This window comes from Oncorhynchus mykiss, chromosome 8, assembly GCF_057628025.1.
Source record: "Oncorhynchus mykiss isolate SJ-2025 chromosome 8, ASM5762802v1, whole genome shotgun sequence".
NCBI lineage: Eukaryota > Metazoa > Chordata > Actinopteri > Salmoniformes > Salmonidae > Oncorhynchus > Oncorhynchus mykiss.
Genome location: NC_143029.1, coordinates 19,614,764 through 19,633,586, shown reverse-complemented (window position 1 = coordinate 19,633,586; position 18,823 = coordinate 19,614,764). Strand labels below are relative to the sequence as shown.

The window sequence follows — 18,823 nt, the reverse complement described above, 5'->3', positions numbered from 1 at the left end:
GTCCATTCAGCCAGTTGGGTTCTCAGTTCATCGTGCAGACGGGAATGTATATCTCTCCAGGAAGAAGGGCGAGGGTGTTTGTTTCATGATTAACTACTCATGGTGTGATTGTGATAACGTACAGGAACTCAAGTCCTTTTGTTGACCCAACCTAGAATACCTCACCATCAAATGCTGACCGTATTACCTCCCAAGAGAATTCTCTTCGGTTAAAGTCACAGTCGTGTATATTCCTCCTCAAGCTAACACCATGACGGGCCACAAAGAACTTCATTGGACTTAATGCAAACTGGAAACCACATATCATGAGGCAGCATTTATTGTACCTGGGGACTTTAATTGAGCAAATTTGAGTAAAACGTTACCGAAGTTCTATAAAGTTATTGCGGGTGTAGCGAAAAGCCATCTGCTTAACACGTGTATATGACAAATAAAATTTGATTTGATAGGTGCCCTTCTTTGTGAGACATTGGAAAACCTCCCTGGCCTTTGCGGTTGAATCTGTGTTTGAAATTCACTGCTCGTCTGAGGGAACTTACAATTTATCTGCATGTGTGGGGAAACAGAGATGAGATTCAAAAATGTTAAATACTATTATTGCACACAGAGTCCATGCAACTTAGTATGTGAATTGTTAGGCTCCCCATAAGAATGGGATGAATGCTTATTGACTCAAGACATTTCATTTGAAAATGTAATACATGTTAGATTTCAGGCTGTAACACAACACAATGTGGAAAAAGTTGAGGGGTTTGGATACTTTGTGAAGGCACAGTATGGGTTATACAATTATTGTGGAACTGTGAATGTTTTTGATCCGTTTTCACTTCAATAAAAAACAGATGCAATGAGCTCTTAATTACTGGTTTCCCTTTTTCCCCCATTCTGACCTTTGCCTACTAATCATCATTCTTCTTTAATTCAGTGTGATTTGGTCATACTTTAGAAAGTTGTGTAGCCTATCTGCTTTGTGTTTTCGATGGAAATGTTACATATCAAAAGTTAACTTTTTTTAATATATACTTTTTCTTTTTGATTCTTGGTCTTGTCCAGTTTTTCTGAGGGAGGAAGCTTTACTGTACAATATACTCCTGAAACATGATAAATGAGCTGAATCAATAAAACCCTGATTTGTGTACTCAATCTCAAATGCTTAATTGCATTTTTGAAAATGAGCATATACAAATTCCAAGACATTTACCATTTTATGCAGTGGGTGATTTTATTTCCTCACCTCATCTTGCATGTATGTGTGTTTCTGGAGGAGGAGCAGTTCCTGGAAGTTTTGCCAGTTTTTCTCCCTGCAGTTGATCTCTTGACAGATGAGGCTGCATGTACAGACTGGATGGCACAGATACATTTAGGAAAAGTTCAATTTAAGAAAGATGTTTACATTTTCAAACAACATTTGACAGGGTGAAATATGAGAAACAGGCCTTCGGTATGCTGTTTAAAAACGACTGGCAAAAATTACACAAAACATCTAGTATCACTTTAATACTCTTATTTTTCATCCTCTGTATTCTATTTTAGCCTGATACATTTACGTGGAGCTTTTTTAAATGTTTATCTCTGGTTGGCATTTAGGCAAATAGCCTATTATGTCCTTCCTTACATGCTCAGAGATGATCCATCCAGTGTCTCTGCCTAAAGTCACAGCCACCTGTATGGTAAGGCCTGACCACAGGAGTAGCAGTGTGGGACGTGTCTCTATGAAGATCAAAGGGGCCAGCACAAGTTTCGACAGTTCTAGTGAGAGGATGAGAGAAGCTGCTTCCTCGCAGATGAGTGTGCGTGCTTGGTCGCCCGCGTACAATTTGCAAACCAAACACTTCTAAAGAAACGTAATTTGTGTTTAAACAACGACATTCTATTTTGTTTGTAGTAGTTTTTTCGTCAATGTTCACGATGTTACCCGCGAAATATAGTAGTGTTATAGTTTTCTTCACAACTTTTTGGTTTTACGCAACTTTGACACACGGGAGTGGATTTAGTCATTCAACTATTTTGGACCCTCATGGGAAGTATAATCTAAAGTGGAGGTTTGACCGGAGAACTATTACTTTTGAAATAGAAGTGGAAACTAGAGGATATATAGGATTTGGTCTATCTCCCAACGGTGCCATGGCGTCGTCAGACATTGTCATTGGTGGAGTCGCGGATGGGACACCGTATCTACAGGTATGTTACTCACCTGGGTTTTATAGAACGAAAGTGACGCAAGGTATGCCTTGCAGTTTTATCACATGAGAGGTGGGCTACTTTCACTGTAATTTCAACATTACATACATAGTTTAATTGTGCAGCTATATGAAAATTATGATTTATATTACAGTTATGTTTAGCTATTTTCACAGGGCACTTGGGTATATTTGGGGTGTTTACCTGATGAAATAGTATTATCCAGAGCCATGTATTTAGATGAGACATGTATTCCTAAATACATGGCTTTGGATCTAAAAGTAGATTAAATAATAATTGAAAGTTTCCAAATTGAATTTATGGTTATTGGTTAGGTGTAACAAGCTATTGGCCATACCTGTTACTGTTAGTCCGACCCACTGCCTTATGGTAAACTTTTGTGGGCCACAGCCAGCCACTCATGGATTGACTCCAACAGGGTAAAGGGTCTGGATATTGCTACACATCACAGGAAGCTCACTGTGCCTCAGGGATCTGGCAATGATGCCACACAATCTAACACAGTCCCTCTTATTGTGTTACCAGAGGGTCAGGGTCTATGAGGAGACAGCAGCTGTAGTTTTGTGCCAATGTTGTTGTTTGTTGTCATGTATTTACAAGCAATGCTTGGCAGTGATACGGACAAAGACATAACAGCCAGACACTTGCCACAACAAAGCCCTGTATATACCTGGTGCTAAAGTGTCCTGTGTCCTGATCTTGTCCGTATTCTGATTGTGCCCACGTTTTCTGAAATGTGTCTACACATGGTATTAAAATGTGTCTGTTATCCATCCACTGTGTCTGCATTGTGACCAGATTTCCTGGTCCATCCTTGTATGCAAATCATTTCACAGCTATTCTTTCAGAATAAGTTGTATTTATTTTAAGACTTATATTGACAGACAGTCATTTAAATTTCAGACACGGAACATACGACACATTTTCTGAAGCTTTAATAGGAAAACTAGCTTTTTAGATGCTTCCGTTTGCAAATATATACACTATATATTACACACACAAAAGTATGGCATAAGTCAATTGGCCACCTTGTCAATGATTTTAAAGTGTAGGATAATGATGATTTAAATGGTTTCACTGTCCACATGCGTTTGTCCACAAAGCGTGCCTGACTACCTCCGGAGGTGGTCAGGAAGATCTGATCACAATGCGTAGTTTAATCATCTACACCTGTCTAAAGATGTGGGTACCATCAGAGTGTGGAGAAGATCAGGACAACGGAAGCATGTTGGTACCAGGTAGAAACGGGGCTCGAGGCAGTTGGTTAACCACAAATGAAGCATAGTCCTGTGGTAATAGTCATTTAGCTAGTCGTCATCCTAGCTAATGTAATAATACAGTAATACAGTGTACCATATTATATCCGGCATGCTTTCAACAGGATTACTTTGCAGACGCCAACAGAAAAGTGCACAGAGATGTGCAGCAGAACTACAGGCTGCAGTATGGCAGGGAGAACAGTACACACACAGTCCTGGCTTTCAGCAGGCACCTCCTGACCTGTGACACAAGTGACAAGGACATCACGGTACGTGGGTGGTGGAAATGTTTTATCAACGGGAAATGTGAAGGTTGATGTTTGCGTGTTTGAATGTGTGCTTGTGTGAGCGTTTTAGTTTAAATGTCAGTTCATGCCCGGTGTGTTATAGTACTTCTTACCGCATTTTCAAATTGAAACTCACTTCTAGATAGAAGATGTGTATGTGTATTGTCTGCCCAGGAAAGCACAGTGAGGGTGATATGGGCCTACCACAGTGAGGATGTGGGACCGTCAGGACCGATGTACCATGGAGTGAACAGGGGGAGGAAGAGTATGCGGCTACTCGACCCAGGAAGTAAAGCTAATGTTTCCTCTGAGATGGACTTTTTCAACTTGCAAAACATAAACGTAAGTGTGACAGCTGGAGAAGAAAAGGTTACTTCTCTCACCCACTATCCATCTCTTAAACAAACTTGATACCACTTCTAGCTTTTATTACTTCACAGGACCTTTTGTACTCTGAGACTGTATTTGCACTGTGTGAGATTTATGATCAGTCCAATTTTATGGAGAGTAAATACAGTATCAGTCTCTCTGTCTGTTTGTTCCTCTCAAGATAGGTGCCAGTGCCATTCAAGGACACTACCTACTGGTGTCAGATATTTAAGATCCAGGAGGTTCAGAAGAAGCACCATATCATTAGAGTAAGTACACACTTGGAATTCATTGAGCTATATTAACAACACAGCAGAAAAATTATAGCAAATCGACAACAGGCTTTCCCTTGAGGAAGGAGTAGCCTATAGTTCAGTCAGCATGCAGTCATCTTGTTTACCTTTCTTTAAAGGCATCTCACCTGGATAATTTCAGAGTTTTTATTTGTCTGCCTGCCTCCCTCTCTCATTGCTGTCGTCTGAAGTAGGTTCCTCTTTCATTGCAGTCATCTGTAGTGTGTTCCATAGAGAAATCTGTAGATACTTCTCCCACTTCTGAGGCACACCTGCTGCTTTTTTGCTGCTCCAAATTGCTATTGTGTATTAAATGAGCCATTATATAAATTATATATTCCAAACATAGTTGAACTAGTATGAAACCAAAAAGCTTTAAAACACACTTGATTAAAGGAGGTAGCACATACAATTTAGATTCAAAAGAATGGTACGATGACACATTCCTTATCCATTTCTTGTTCTAATCCTTAGTGGGATTTGTCATAAAGACCAAATGTGCTTTTTAAACTAGATGTTGATGTTTTACTAAAGGGCCTTAGTTATATTAACATAGTATGGAATAGTAGTTCTGTACTGTATCGTGTTATCATTGGTCAGATCACTTACAGTAGGACTTTTCTGCCAAGTAGAAAACATGAGAGTTGCTTTTAAAGTTGCCATGGCTATGACCTCTGACTTTAGAATCCTTGAGCTCAAAACAAAGTCTTCAGTCATTAAGTGAACCAGAGCCAGAAAGATATAAATATAGCTAGCTAGCTCTCTCTTCTCTTACATTAATCTGGCTCTTCTGTTCTGCAATCTGCCACTCTGATGATGACAATTAGATCATAGAATGAGAAACACCAGCACCATGCTATCAGAAAAATATGCTCCACTGTCCTTATCCAATTTGTCAGAGGAGTTGTGTAAAGGTTTCAGAAAAGGTCTGGAAAATCCTACCCTTATTAAAAAAAGGTCTGGAAAATCCTACCCTTATTAACAGCTGCAGGGCTCAGAGGATCTCTGTTTCCACTATACATAACACAAACTGTTGTGATATCCCAGATATTGTTGTGAACTCTTATTTTGGAGGGAGCTCTTTGCATGACGAAATAATGTAAGATGATTAAAGTGTTGCCTTTATAGAATTAGTAGAGTAAAATGGAAATAATTTCAGTATCCAAATGCCACGTGGGAGTCGGACTGTTGGGATTAAACATTGTTATTTTTCCATCCCAGATGTTTTCATGTGCGTGTGCATGATGTGTGAGTCAGTGAGTGAGAGGCAGTATGTAAGACATCTGTTATTATGCGTGATATGAATGGGACTGTCTCCTCCAATTCATCTGTGGTCTATAAAGAAACGCTACTATTGTTCTTTTGGTGTTTTATGGCATTTATACAGAAGTTGAAAAGGCCCATCTAATTTTCCCTGTGCACGTTATACCAATAATCCTATCTTGACACTTCAAAAAGACCCCACTCCCATGATATTTTCTCAGTCACGGTTTCTGTCCCTACCCTCCGTTCCACCTCCTTCGTCCCTCTGGGGGATTTGGTCTTTCACCACCTCACTCCACCCTCTATTATCTTGGGCACCGCAACCTCACCTCCTGTTTAGATGACTCTATGACTTTCAAGACTTCCTGAAAACTGTCTACATGACATGCTTATTTTAGTTTGATAGATGTATTCTATTCAATGAAGTTCTTTATTCAGAGAAAGCGGCATATAAAGTGTTCTATGAAGGCAGAGTTTGTTACACAGTGTACCATATCGTCTAACAAGAGAGGCGCTATCCTTCCTCTCTCATGGCACAATCTCAACCTCAAACTTAGACTACCACGGCTGCTTCCACCATGAATAAATATATTTGAGAAAAAGTAGGAAGAATGTCTAAATATTAATACGGTGTTCATGGGCCAAGCTTTGGTCTTGTGTCCTGTTGATTTTAAAGGAGGCCTCACAGTATGATGTCACGGTTTGCCCAGCAGGCAGCAAGCTGCTTTTCCCAGATTCTAAGTCCAACCTAGAGGCCCCCAGGCCCATTGAGGAAAAACGTATTTATTTACATTTATTTTTCACTACTTTCATCCTGAAGTGAGCAGGGCCTACCCAATCCTGTTTATCCCCTCTTGTGTGAAACCTACCGTTGAGAGCAATATAATTGAGGTCTGACCCTTTCCTGCAGTCAAATGACTAAATAGACTTCTAGTGGCCTCATGGGTGGAATGTTGTGAAAAAAATGTTATTATTTTATAATTAATAAACTGCAAAAATGTGGTGTTTCAATGTCAAGCGGTTTTGTTATATTTCAGTCTTCTCTGATGTATATAAAGTGTAATATTGGGATGCAAATTCAAAATGGAATACATTTCAAAATACTAATATCTGACATGGTACAGGTGTCTTCTTTTTTTAAGCCCATAACCATGTGTGTATTCTTTTGTTTCAAAGTAGATTTGTTTAAGACTACCAAGAAATAATCTGTGTGGCCCTGATTTAGCCCACTGCAGTAAAAGTTAAGGCAAGTGTAGGCAATTCAAAAGAAGCCAACCGGGGTTAGAATACAGTAACATTTACTACTTCCTTCTTTCTTCTTTTTGTTTACAGATTGAGCCTTTGATTCAAAGGGGCCATGAAAACCTGGTTCATCACATTTTGTTGTATCAATGTGATAGCACCTTGAATGAGAGTGAGCTCAAGGCTGGCCATGAATGTTACCATCCAAATATGCCTGACTCCTTTCTCACGTGTGAGACGATAGTCTTCGCCTGGGCCATTGGTGGCGAGGTGGGCAATTGGTTTAAATATGTAGTCATTTTTAATTCAGTGTTATAAAACTTTTCATTAGCCACTTGTATTTCCATGTATCAGAGTGATCATGTAAGCTTCCTTATTGACATGTTCAGTATGCCTCTCAATCTACCCTTACAGGGGTTCACCTACCCACCCCATGTTGGGCTGTCCATTGGCACATCAATAGACCCTGTCTATGTCCTGATGGAGGTCCACTATGACAACCCAGCCTTTCAACAAGGTATAGTACACCCACAAGGACACGTCATGTTGCATTACAAACAATGAATGTGACTTGTCTGCCTTCACTCTATTGTAATTTTCCCGTTTCACCCATTCACACTTGTGTGGCAAAGTGATATCTACAGCACTTTACAGTTCAACAGTCAGTCACCCTGTTCATTGTAATGTTACTGTTTCATTGTCAGGAGTGGTGGACAGCTCTGGCCTGCGTCTGTTCTACACCCCAGAGTTGCGTCAGTATGACGCAGGAGTGATAGAGACAGGTGTGTGGGTGAGTCTGTACCACATGCTGCCTCCAGGCATGCAGGAGTACATCTCAGAGGGACACTGTACCCGCGAGTGTTTGCAGGAGGTAAGAAAGCCAGCTATGGCGGAGTCTTTCAAACTGGTGCGATGCCTGACATTCCCATTTCACTGGGGATCAACAGGAGTCAAACATCCACTGTTAAATTACTGTTATGCTATACCACCAACAGTGACAAGCCTCCATTTTAGTCTTGCTACGTGCCCAAAATAGTGATCATCCAAAAGTGCAATAAAACTAAAAAGCACTTTCTGCATCTGTGAGAGAATATCTATTTGCTCCTCCATCAGTCCCTAGGCCAGGAGATGCCCAGCGGAGTTAGGGTGTTTGCTGTTCTGATGCATGCTCACCTAGCTGGCCGCGCCATCAGAACCAGACACTTCCGGGGACAGGAGGAGCTGCAGCCCCTGTCACATGATGAGGAGTTTGACTTCAACTTCCAGGAGTTCCAGCTGCTGAAGGACGAGAGGCTGCTGTTACCTGTTGGTACTCTGAAATACTGTTTAGCTGACACATTAAAGGTAGACTCAGTGATATGATGTAGGCGCACAAAGTAAACAGCAGAGTGGGTCAATTTCCACAACAACTAAGAGCGTTGAAGAGTAAGGATAAACTTCTCCACTGTTTTCGTCCCGTACCTACCACACTCTAACAACGTGAAGCGAACACATGCATATGCGCAGGTACTGTGTGTGACCGTGAGAGAGAATTCTTGCATCTCGCTCACCGCAATATCTGTGGTGCTGCTCGTGGCAACATCATTTTGCTGAGTCTACCTTTATATAGTGTAGGAAATATGGGATTATAAATCTACCGCTTGAGCTTGCCAAGCAGGTTGAAGCATGTTCCCCTCTCCCTGTGATGAACAGTAATGATTGATGATTGCATGACTTTGATCCACCTACATAGATAAAGGACATAATTAGAGGTTCATCTTTTGGCCGTTGCCTCGTACCGTCGACCGCAGCATAGCCATGCTAAAACCACAGGAAATCACACCTCCTTGTACTGTATATTACTGCTTTAGTGTTATCGTAATTATGTACTTTAATGACAACACAATTTTGTTTGATGTGGGGTTCTGTCACGTTCGTCATAGTGAGGAGACCAAGGCGCAGCGTGATTTGAATACATTCTTCTTTTAATAACGAAGAACACGTAAACAAAACGACCGTGAAGCTATATACCACGAGTTCTGAAACAGGCAACTACACATAGACAATAACCCACAGATAAACCAAGGAATATGGCTACCTAAATATGGTTCCCAATCAGAGGCAACGATAAACAGCTGCCTCTGATTGAGAACCAATCCAGGCAACCATAGACATATAAACCCCTAGACTAGAAAACCCCCTAGACATACAAAACCCCCTAGACAATACAAAAACTAAACACACCACCCTTGTCACACCCTGACCTAACCAAATAAATAAGAAAACAAAGATAACTAAGGTCAGGGTGTGACAGGTTCTAAAGGGTGTGACAGCTTCACAACCACAGAAGAGCCTTGATTTTAATCTTTCTTTTCAGGGTGACAATTTGATCACAGAATGCAAGTACACCACAAAAGACAGACAAAACATGACCTGGGTAAGAATGCACTACTCAGAATCCACATGGATAAATGAATACTTATTTTGCCAGCTTTCTCTATTATTTTCTTCCTTTTGCTTTTATGGGGCCTTTGAAACTGAGCTGTCAGCTCTGACATGGTGAATCCAGCTCATCCTTAAGATGTGGCTTCTTCCTAATGATCTGTTTTATGTGAGTTTACAGAGATCACCTAATTTTTTACATGTGTGCTATTGTTCCTCAGACGGAGCCTATTTGAGCTTATGTTTCAAATCTGTCTCTGTGTTTCTATGATTTGATGATTTGGTTGATTGCAGTACGGAACAAAAATCATCATGTTTATGACAACATTACACAACCCTTCAGGGTAGAACTATGGGGTTATTGCTTTGACTTCAGATGTAACATAAGATGGACACAAAGCCCATATTGTTTTTGAACCATTCTTACCTTTGAAGAAAAATTACACAGAAGGATGTCATCATTCCTGTTACACAATTACAAATTAATAGATCAGTAGAATTAGTATACTTAAATGGAATGGAATTTAGTGTTCTGTACTTACCGGTAATATAAATGAGTTGTGTTTCCCCTGCATGAACCTCTTGGTTGATACTTTTAGACATACAGTGCCGTCAAAAAGTATTTGCCTCCTTTCTGATTTTCTCTACCTTTGCATATTTTTGATACTGAATGTTATCAGATCTTCAACCAAAACCTACTATTAGATTAAGGGAACCTGAGTGAACAAATAACACAACATATACATACTTATTTCATTTATTTAATTAACAAAGTTATGCAACACCCAATGCCCCTGTGTGAAAATGTAATTGCCCCATTACACTTAATAACTGGTTGTGCCACCTTTAGCTGCAATGACTGCAACCAAATGCTTCCTGTAGTTGTTGATCCGTCTCTCACATCACTGTGGAGGAATTTTGGCCCACCTTTGCATGCAGAACTGCTTGAACTCCGTGACATTTGTAGGTTTTCAAACATAAACTGCTCATTTCAAGTCCTGCCACAACATCTCAATTGGGATTAGTTCTGGACTTTGACTAAGCTATTACAAAACTTTGATTTTGTTGCTTTTTAGCCATTTTCATGTGATTGTGTGTTTTGGATCATTGTCTTCTGCATAACCACACATGGCCTGACATTCTCCTGTAGAATTCTCTGATACAGAGCAGAATTCATGGTTCCTTCTATTAAGGTAAGTTGGCCTGGTTCCTGAGGCAGCAAAGCATTCCAAAACCATCACACTACCACCACCATGCTTGACCATTGGTATGAGGTTCTTACTGTGGAATGCAGTGTTTGGTTTTTGCCAGGCATAATGGAACCCATCTCATCCAAAAAGCACTTGGAAGGAAGCACCTGGATGATCATCAAGACTCTTGGAAGAATGTTATATGGACAAAAGTAAAACCAAACACTACATTCCACAGTAAGAACCTTATACCAACGGTCAAGCATGGTGGTGGTAGTGTGATGGTTCGGGGATGCTTTGCTGACTGGACGACTTACCTTAATAGAAGGAACCATGAATTCCGCTCTGTATCAGAGAATTCTACAGGAGAATGTCAGGCAATGCGTCTGTGAGCTGAAGCTGAAGCGCAGCTGGGTCATGCGGTAAGACAACGATCCAAAACACACAATCAAGTCTACATGAAAATGGCTAAAAAGCAACACATTTTAAGTTTTGGAATGGCCTATTCAAAGTCCAGACCTAATCCCAATTGAGATGTTGTGGCAGGACTTGAAATGAACAGTTCATGCTTGAAAACCCACAAATGTCACTGAGTTCAAGCAGTTCTGCATGGAAGATTGGGCCAAAATTCCTCCACAGATACGTGAGAGACGGATCAACAACTACAGGAAGCATTTGGTTGCAGTCATTGCAGCTAAAGGTGGCACAGCCAGTTATTGAGTGTAATGGGGCAATTTATTTTTCACACAGGGGCATTGGGTGTTGCATAACTTTGTTTATTAAATAAATGAAATATGCATGTAATTGTTGTGTTATTTGTTCACTCAGGTTCCCTTTATCTAATATTAAGTTTTGGTTGAAGATCTGATAACATTCAGTATCAAAAATTTGCAAAAGTAGAACAAATTAGAAAGGAGGCAAATACTTTTTCACGGCACTGTACTGTATGTGTTACAGGCTGTCTGTTCTTAGCTGAACAATCTGTCTGCAGATACCCCCCAGGACCACAGATGGGATCTTGGTTATATAGTTGTTTGCAGCTACTGGCATGGTTTTTTACAGAGACATCAAATGACTGATGACTACAGTCGTAAAACAGGGCTCCTTCTCTTCTAGAGTTACTCTCTACTGCTCAGGAGTAAACATGCCAACCAATTGTTATTCTGGAACAATATAAAACAGAATTGTATTCCATTACAACTTTGTCACCACAAGGTACTGTTATTGTGTCAGCTTCGTGTTAGACATAATACAGCCTGAAGTGGTACTTAATCTATATCAGTCACATGTTTTCAGAAGCAGATTTTCATGATTTCTTAGTGGTTTACAAGGACCCTGGTGCCAAATCTTAGTGTTTGTTGAAGTTCATGATTGTTACACAGATATCCATGTTGTTGTGGGGCTAAATAGAATAGAATAGAAGTGTAATTTGATAACAGTAAAGTAGAGTAAAGGCAGTGGTGCAGACTACACGCTGTGCGTAGGACCCCAGCGGCCCCCCACCATCATTTTGTAAATGCTATTGTAAACAACATTTTAGGAACTGAGTCAAGGTCTCAACTTATTGTTGAGAGATAGCATACTAGAATACACAATGTGCAATTTTGTAATTTGGTTGTGCATCAGCAGTTTTTCTCTTGTCATGTCACTGACAGTCACTCGATTATCCCATATCAGCTAACATTTTATAAGACTGCAAGGATTATAAGTCTAGCCAGCTATCTAAACCTTCATCGCTGAATTAGGAAGGGCACATGCCCAGGGGCCCTGACCTCCAGGGGGCCACTGACCTCCAGGGGCCCCCATTGATTTTGTTAGTCATCCACATGTTGTATGAACATGGCATAAGCCAAGGCTAAATGTGTACAATATCAGAAAATTAGCTTTAGAACAGCAACATTTTCTCTCCACCCCATATAAAATGTTGTAGAATTGTTGGAAAATGGCATTAAAACTGCAAAATGTTCAATCCTCTGCCAAGAGGGAGGCCACTAAAATGCCTGCGAGGTGGTGGGAGGGCAACCAAATCTCACTTAGGGCCCGCAAAAGGCTGAAGGGCCCGCAAAAGGCTATGTAACCCTTAATGTACCTGTTGTATTGGTATTTAGTATACAGAATAGGGAAAGGGGGTTACCTAGTCAGTTCCACAACTGAATGCATTGAACCAAAATGTGTCTTCCACATTTAACCCAACCCCTCTGAATTAGAGAAGTGTGGGGGCTGCCTTAATCGACATCATCGGCAACCAGGGAGTAGTTGATGTTGGGGGTTATCTGCCTTGCTCAACTGCAGAACGGCAGAATGTTCTACCTTGCCGGTTTGGGGATTCAAACCAGTGACGTTTTGGTTACTGGCCCAATGCTCTTAACCACTTGATTTCTAGATGATTTTCCCTCTGGCTATTCTCTCAGGGTGGTTTGACCACCAGGGATGAGATGTGTCTGTCCTACCTGCTCTACTATCCCAGAGTGAATCTGGCCAGGTGTGAGAGCCTCCCTGAGATCATCGGGCAGCTTAAGTTCATCGGAGTCAAAGAGATCCAGGTGCCTGTCACGTAAGTAAGAGGCTCTGTACTGCGACTGCAATACCCATGTAGCGGTTCAAGTTGGAACCTGTAATATCAATTGGGGAAGATCATTTTTATGTGAAGTGTTTTCTCTGCCTGGAGCACCTTACAAATGTCAAAGGTCATACACAATGCATTATCATGGAGAAGTTATGTTCCAAATGAGTTACTGCATGATATAGATATAGATGATGCATGATATAGAGATTAAATACGTCCCCCCAGGCCTGGGAGAGAGAATAGGGGAACGACTGGAAGAGGTTTATCGTACAAAGAGATTGCATGTCATAGGAAGGAGGAAAGGACAGAGGAATATGGGGTATAGTCCCAAAGAGCTCATAGTCACACTAGCCCAGTGGGGTCAACATGTAGAGCACATCTGAAATTGAGCACAGTGGTACTCTTTTTCCTGTTTTATATGGTTCTGTTTTGTTTTACCAGTTAGCATGCTGGACTTTGACAGCAAGATATACAAAGCAATAGTTTTATTGTTTTCCTTAATATGTTTTTGCTCTTGCATTCCATTCATTTAGTTCAAAATAACATACTGTTCATCCATTTAAATTAGAAAATGCACAATATTTGTCTCTGTAGCTAGATTCCCATTCAATTGGTGACCATTTTTCATAGGAATATTCTCAAATCTGAATAAAGAAAATATTAGCATTTTCCCTCTAGTGGTGTTTCCACCAAACTAACTTGTTGTAGAGAAAAATCTGTGCATGATGACATAGTGCACACAAAATGTACATTTTTGCTTAAGTTTTCATTACCGAATAAAAAATCTAAAGTTCAACTGATAGTTTTGTCACAAAAACTGTTGCGTTACATAGCAAATGTGCCTACTCTGGTTTTAGCACCTGCGCTCTAGGCAACAGCTCACATACAAAGTGAGGGTAGGCTAGTCTACATGATGACGTTATTATGGATGCAGGAGAATATTTGTATTTGTCAAACAGCAGTCACGCATCGATCATCATGTCACCAGATAAGACCCTCGGTATTTATTGGAAGGGAGCATCAAGCTCTTAGCGTGCACTTTCAACACCCACTTCATCTGGAGCCTAATAAACTGTGTGGTTTCCCGAGTCGTAGTTGGAGGATCACATACCATATCATCTTATAGAAATCTTTGATATCATCACGTGACTTTCCAAGTTTGCTTTCATGTGATGGTTATTATATCAGTATTTGCACTTACAGGCGTTTCCACTGCTATTTCTCGCGTAATACATTTTACTGACACCCACCACTGTCGAATAAACATAGTATCTGTAGGTATTTATAAAATTGTACAGAAACCTGTTTTTATCACAACTGTCCTGTTTTTTATACTGTATGACTTTACTTGCATGAAAACTGGATGATAGCATGCTTAGTGAAACAAATAATTTTACCATTAAGTTTTTCCATCTTTGCTTTTATGCAAATAAAATGACAATGGCATCAAAAGCAGATGTGAAATCCTGAAACATAACATCAATCTACTTCATGTAATCAAGTCAGTTCATTGTCAGTATGTCAGTAAATTAAATAAACATAGTGCAACCTATTCCTTAACTGATGCTACTGCAGGTATTGTAATGTGTCCATGGTGTTTCCTGTCCATATGCCCCTGAGTGGTAAGTTGTGTAAGCGAGACCTTAGCCCTGAGAACAGTTTGTTAAAAAAGGCCTGGAAATGAGTCTATTTGATGGGTTGGGCTGCTGGAGTGCGTTTTCTGTTCCTGCTATTAATGCATGGCTACACTCGTTTTATTCCAAGAAGCCTTGTCATGAAGAGGAACACCAACCTTCTATAAACAAAAACAGGCCTTAGCAGGAAACAGCAGTCCCACTTTCCCTAATGTCTTCCTCATGGAAATGCTTTTGGAAGGATTTAGTTAGCAGCTGCTGTTTTTCCTTCTGACCATAAATTGTAAAAATGTTTAATAATGTAGAGTGCATTCGGAAAGTATTCAGACCCCTTCACTTTTTACACATTATGTTACATTACAGCCTTATTCTAATATTGATTATATTGTTTTTCCCCTCCTCAATCTACACACAATGCCCCATAATGACAAAACAAAAACAGGTTTTTAAATGTTTGCATATTTATTAAAAAAAAATCTAAATTGAAATATCACATTTACATAAGTATTCAGACCCGTTACTCAGTACTTTGTTGAAGCACCTTTGGTAGCGATTACAGCCTTGAGTCTTCTTGGGTATGACACTACAAGCTTGGCACACCTGTATTTGGGGAGTTTCTCATATTATTCTCTGCAGATCCTCTCAAGCTCTGTCAGGTTGGATGGGGAGCGTCGCTGAACAGCTATTTTCAGATCTTTCCAGAGATGCTCGATCGGGTACAAGTCCGGTCTCTGGCCGGGCCACTCAGGGACATTCAGAGACTTGTCCCGAAGCCACTCCTGCCTTGTCTTGGCTGTGTGTTTAGGTTAGTCATGTGCCTTTTACTGGGGAGTGGCTTATGTCTGGCCACTCTACCATAACGGCCTGATTGGTGGCGTGCTGCAGAGATGATTGTCCTTCTGGAAAGTTCTCCCATCTCCACAGAGGAACTCTAGAGATCTGTCAGAGTGACCATCGCGTTCTTGGTCACCTCCCTGACCAAGGCCCTTCTACCCTGGTTGCTCAGTTTGGCTGGGCAGCCAGCTCTAGAAAGAGTCTTGGTGGAAGAGTATTGGTTCTTCCATTTAAGAATGATGGAGATCACTGTGTTCTTGGGGACCTTCAATGCTGCAGAAATGTTTTGGTGCCCTTCCCCAGATCTGTGCCTCGACACAATCCTGTCTCTGAGCTCTACGGACAATTCCTTCGACCTCTTGGCTTGGTTTTGTCAACTGTGGGACCTTATATACTGTAGACGGGTACTGTAGGTGCCTTTCCAAAACATGTCCAATCAATTGAATTTACCACAGGTGGGCTCCAATCAAGATGTAGAAAAATCTCAAGGATGATCAATGGAACAGGATGCACCTGAGATCAATTTCGAGTCTCATAGTAAAGAGTCTGAATACTTATGTAAATAAGGTATTTCTGTTTTTATTTTTAATAACTGTAAAAAAAAAAAATCCTGTTTTCGCCTCGTTGTTATAGGGTATTTTGTGTAGATTCGTTTTTTTAAATTATTGAATCAATTTTAGAATAAATCTGTAACGTAACAAAATGTGGATAAAGTGAAGGGGTCTGAATACTTTACAATGCACTGAACAGTGGCTGATATATTGTGCATCAGCATGTGTATGGTAAATATTCTACCTTTAATATTCTTCATTTTACATTCTACATTTCACTTACTGTATATTCTTCTTCTGTCATAGGACCTGGCCTTTCATGATCAAGAGCCCAAAGAAGTACAGCAGCCTCTCCTTCACAGAGGCCATGGACAAGTACAGGTGGTCGAAGAACAGAGGGAAGTCCTTCAACGAGATGGTTCTACAGCTGCCCATGAATGTGCGCTGCTCCAAGTGGGGGCAGGACGAGTGGTCGGTGAGTGTTCAGTCAGGGCTGGAGTTAATGTAGTGCTTTCAATTAGTCACTGACTAGGGAACCAATGAATCTGTGTCCTTTCACTCTTCTGGGATGTTGATTTATATAAATGTTGATCACTTATTCGTTTAAAATCGACTGTATAATATATGAATGAATGTGTTTTAAATAGTAATTTTCCTCACTGTATTTCATAGTTATACATTTGTCCCTCTCTTTTGTTTCCCCTCCAGATTCAAGGGACCATAGTGTCACCACCAGAGGTGAAGTCCGAAGTCAAGCCTCCCTCCACGATGTGCCGTTCTGCCTCAGAGCCACACAGTGGAGTGGTTCTACTCTTTACCATGTGCCTCACGTACTCTATAGTCCAGACCTGTTTAAGCCTTTAGTCTATAGCCAGACCACTGTGTGAATCACACCACTCACTCTCTCACACCGGCTGTGGAAGATGTTGTTTGACTGAAGAAGACATTCCTAGAATCTCTCCGCCCTATTCATTCATTATGTGTTATTGGGATGTCTGTTGAATGCAAATTCAGTCTTTGATCAGCAACAATAGAAGACGGTTCTAGAATGACTTCTCTGACTTGATCGGAGTGTGAATTATTATAAGGAATCTTCCATCGGATGGGCTGAAGTTCACATGTTGGAAAAAAAATGTTTTGTTGTTGTCTAAATATATACATGTATAAACCATACTTTTTATATTCTGTGTGTCCAAAAGTTAATACATGTTTAAAGAGTTTTATTTTGTAGTTATAAGTATTACCTATGGTCAAGTTTGGGTTGTTAGTTATTTATTTTGAGTATAAGACAAGACCCTTTTGCTAGTATTGCTCATGATGCGTTCTTCATAGCTTATGATTGGAATTCTCTAGACCTGAGTACATTACTTGACAAGTCTACATAGAAACATAGTAATAGATGATTTCCCTGATCCCATTATCCTGTGGCAGCTCAGGGGGGGTTTCAGTACTGTAAGGCCACTGTTATGGCCTTGGGCTCCCTGGTACCGCTAGGAACATCTCTCCCTAAGGCCGCAGGGCCACCAGCACCGCTAGTCCGACTTACAGCGATTACTCTGACTGACTAACTCTAATGTGCAAACGTCCCATATAGTCACAAACAGGTCAAAAAGGAAGGTCTCGTTCTTGCTGTTCTGCATGTGTTATGTGGTTAGTGTTTGGAGAGAAGAGTCATGGAAAATTGAATATTGTGTTATTTACAGATCAAGTGGATTTCAAAGCATGAATATTTGAATGGATGAATGGATGGATATTTAATCTAATGGATACAGCAAGATACATCAGTGGGATACGGACGCAAGAGAAGGTATGTGAATTATTAGATGACATGGGACCATTATGAAAATGTACTGCCATCATTGTCTTTTACTAGGTTATATAGTGTTTTGTTTCTCTTTGTGTCTCTAGTCAGGCTGGATTATTATGAAAAGGTCGTTTTCTCACAGGGGATGGACTTAGCTGTTTTGAATTTGCCACCATCTGCAGTGTGGGACTGATGTATTGTTTCAGACAGTCATGGGTGAAAACATTACTTTTTTCCCCCTTGGGCTACCTCTCTGTCCAAAAGTTATTCTGTCTGTGTTCTACACTTAGAAAACAAGGGGACATCTAGAACCTAAAAGAGTGATTTGGCTGTCCACAGAGGAGAACCCTTTGTTGAACCCTTTTGGTTCCAGGTGGAACCCTTTTGGGTTCAACGTATAACCCTCTGTGGAAAGGGGATCTACATGGAACCCAAAATGGTTCTAGCTGAAATCCAAACAGGTAGCCCAACAGTGGTTCTCCTATGGGGACAGCCGGGGAACCGTTTTTGAACCCTTTTTTCTAAGAGTGTAGGAGTCTGTGCCAGCTTTCCTCTCTCTCTGTGTCAGTGGTGCCTAAAATCGAGGTGGTACCATAGTATAACAACAGTATGAGATAGTAGCCATCCACCCTCTCTCAAAACTGGCAAATCAAGACCACCTATATTTAAGGACATTTTTTATATAACAAAAAATAAATCCAAGTTAATTAAGGATTCCCTGAGGATAAGCAGTCATTGAGGACTGCTCATGTTGCAAGGTGAGGAACCATGTAAGAGCATTGCAAAGTTTGGTTTTCCTGACTTTGATGCCCTTGTCAAATGCCATGGGACATGAAAGAGCCACTCTCAAGATGGGGCCTGTTTCGAATAAAGGATGTGGCTGTGGTGCATCAGAGCAGATTGGTGTA

At 40.6% G+C, this 18,823-nt stretch overlaps 1 protein-coding gene across 1 annotated transcript; it reads left to right on the top strand.

Moving 5' to 3' along the window:
- Positions 1–1,303: 1,303 nt before the first annotated feature.
- LOC110529542 (DBH-like monooxygenase protein 1 homolog) lies at positions 1,304–17,293 on the top strand. The gene is made up of 12 exons (XM_021611798.3): positions 1,304–2,181; positions 3,584–3,730; positions 3,923–4,090; positions 4,303–4,386; positions 7,006–7,185; positions 7,330–7,432; positions 7,620–7,786; positions 8,029–8,220; positions 9,272–9,331; positions 12,938–13,080; positions 16,418–16,586; positions 16,820–17,293. The coding sequence occupies exons 1-12, from the start codon at positions 1,900–1,902 to the stop codon at positions 16,973–16,975; spliced, it is 1,851 nt and encodes a 616-aa protein (XP_021467473.2). The 5' UTR covers positions 1,304–1,899; the 3' UTR covers positions 16,976–17,293.
- The last annotated feature ends 1,530 nt before the right edge of the window (positions 17,294–18,823 follow it).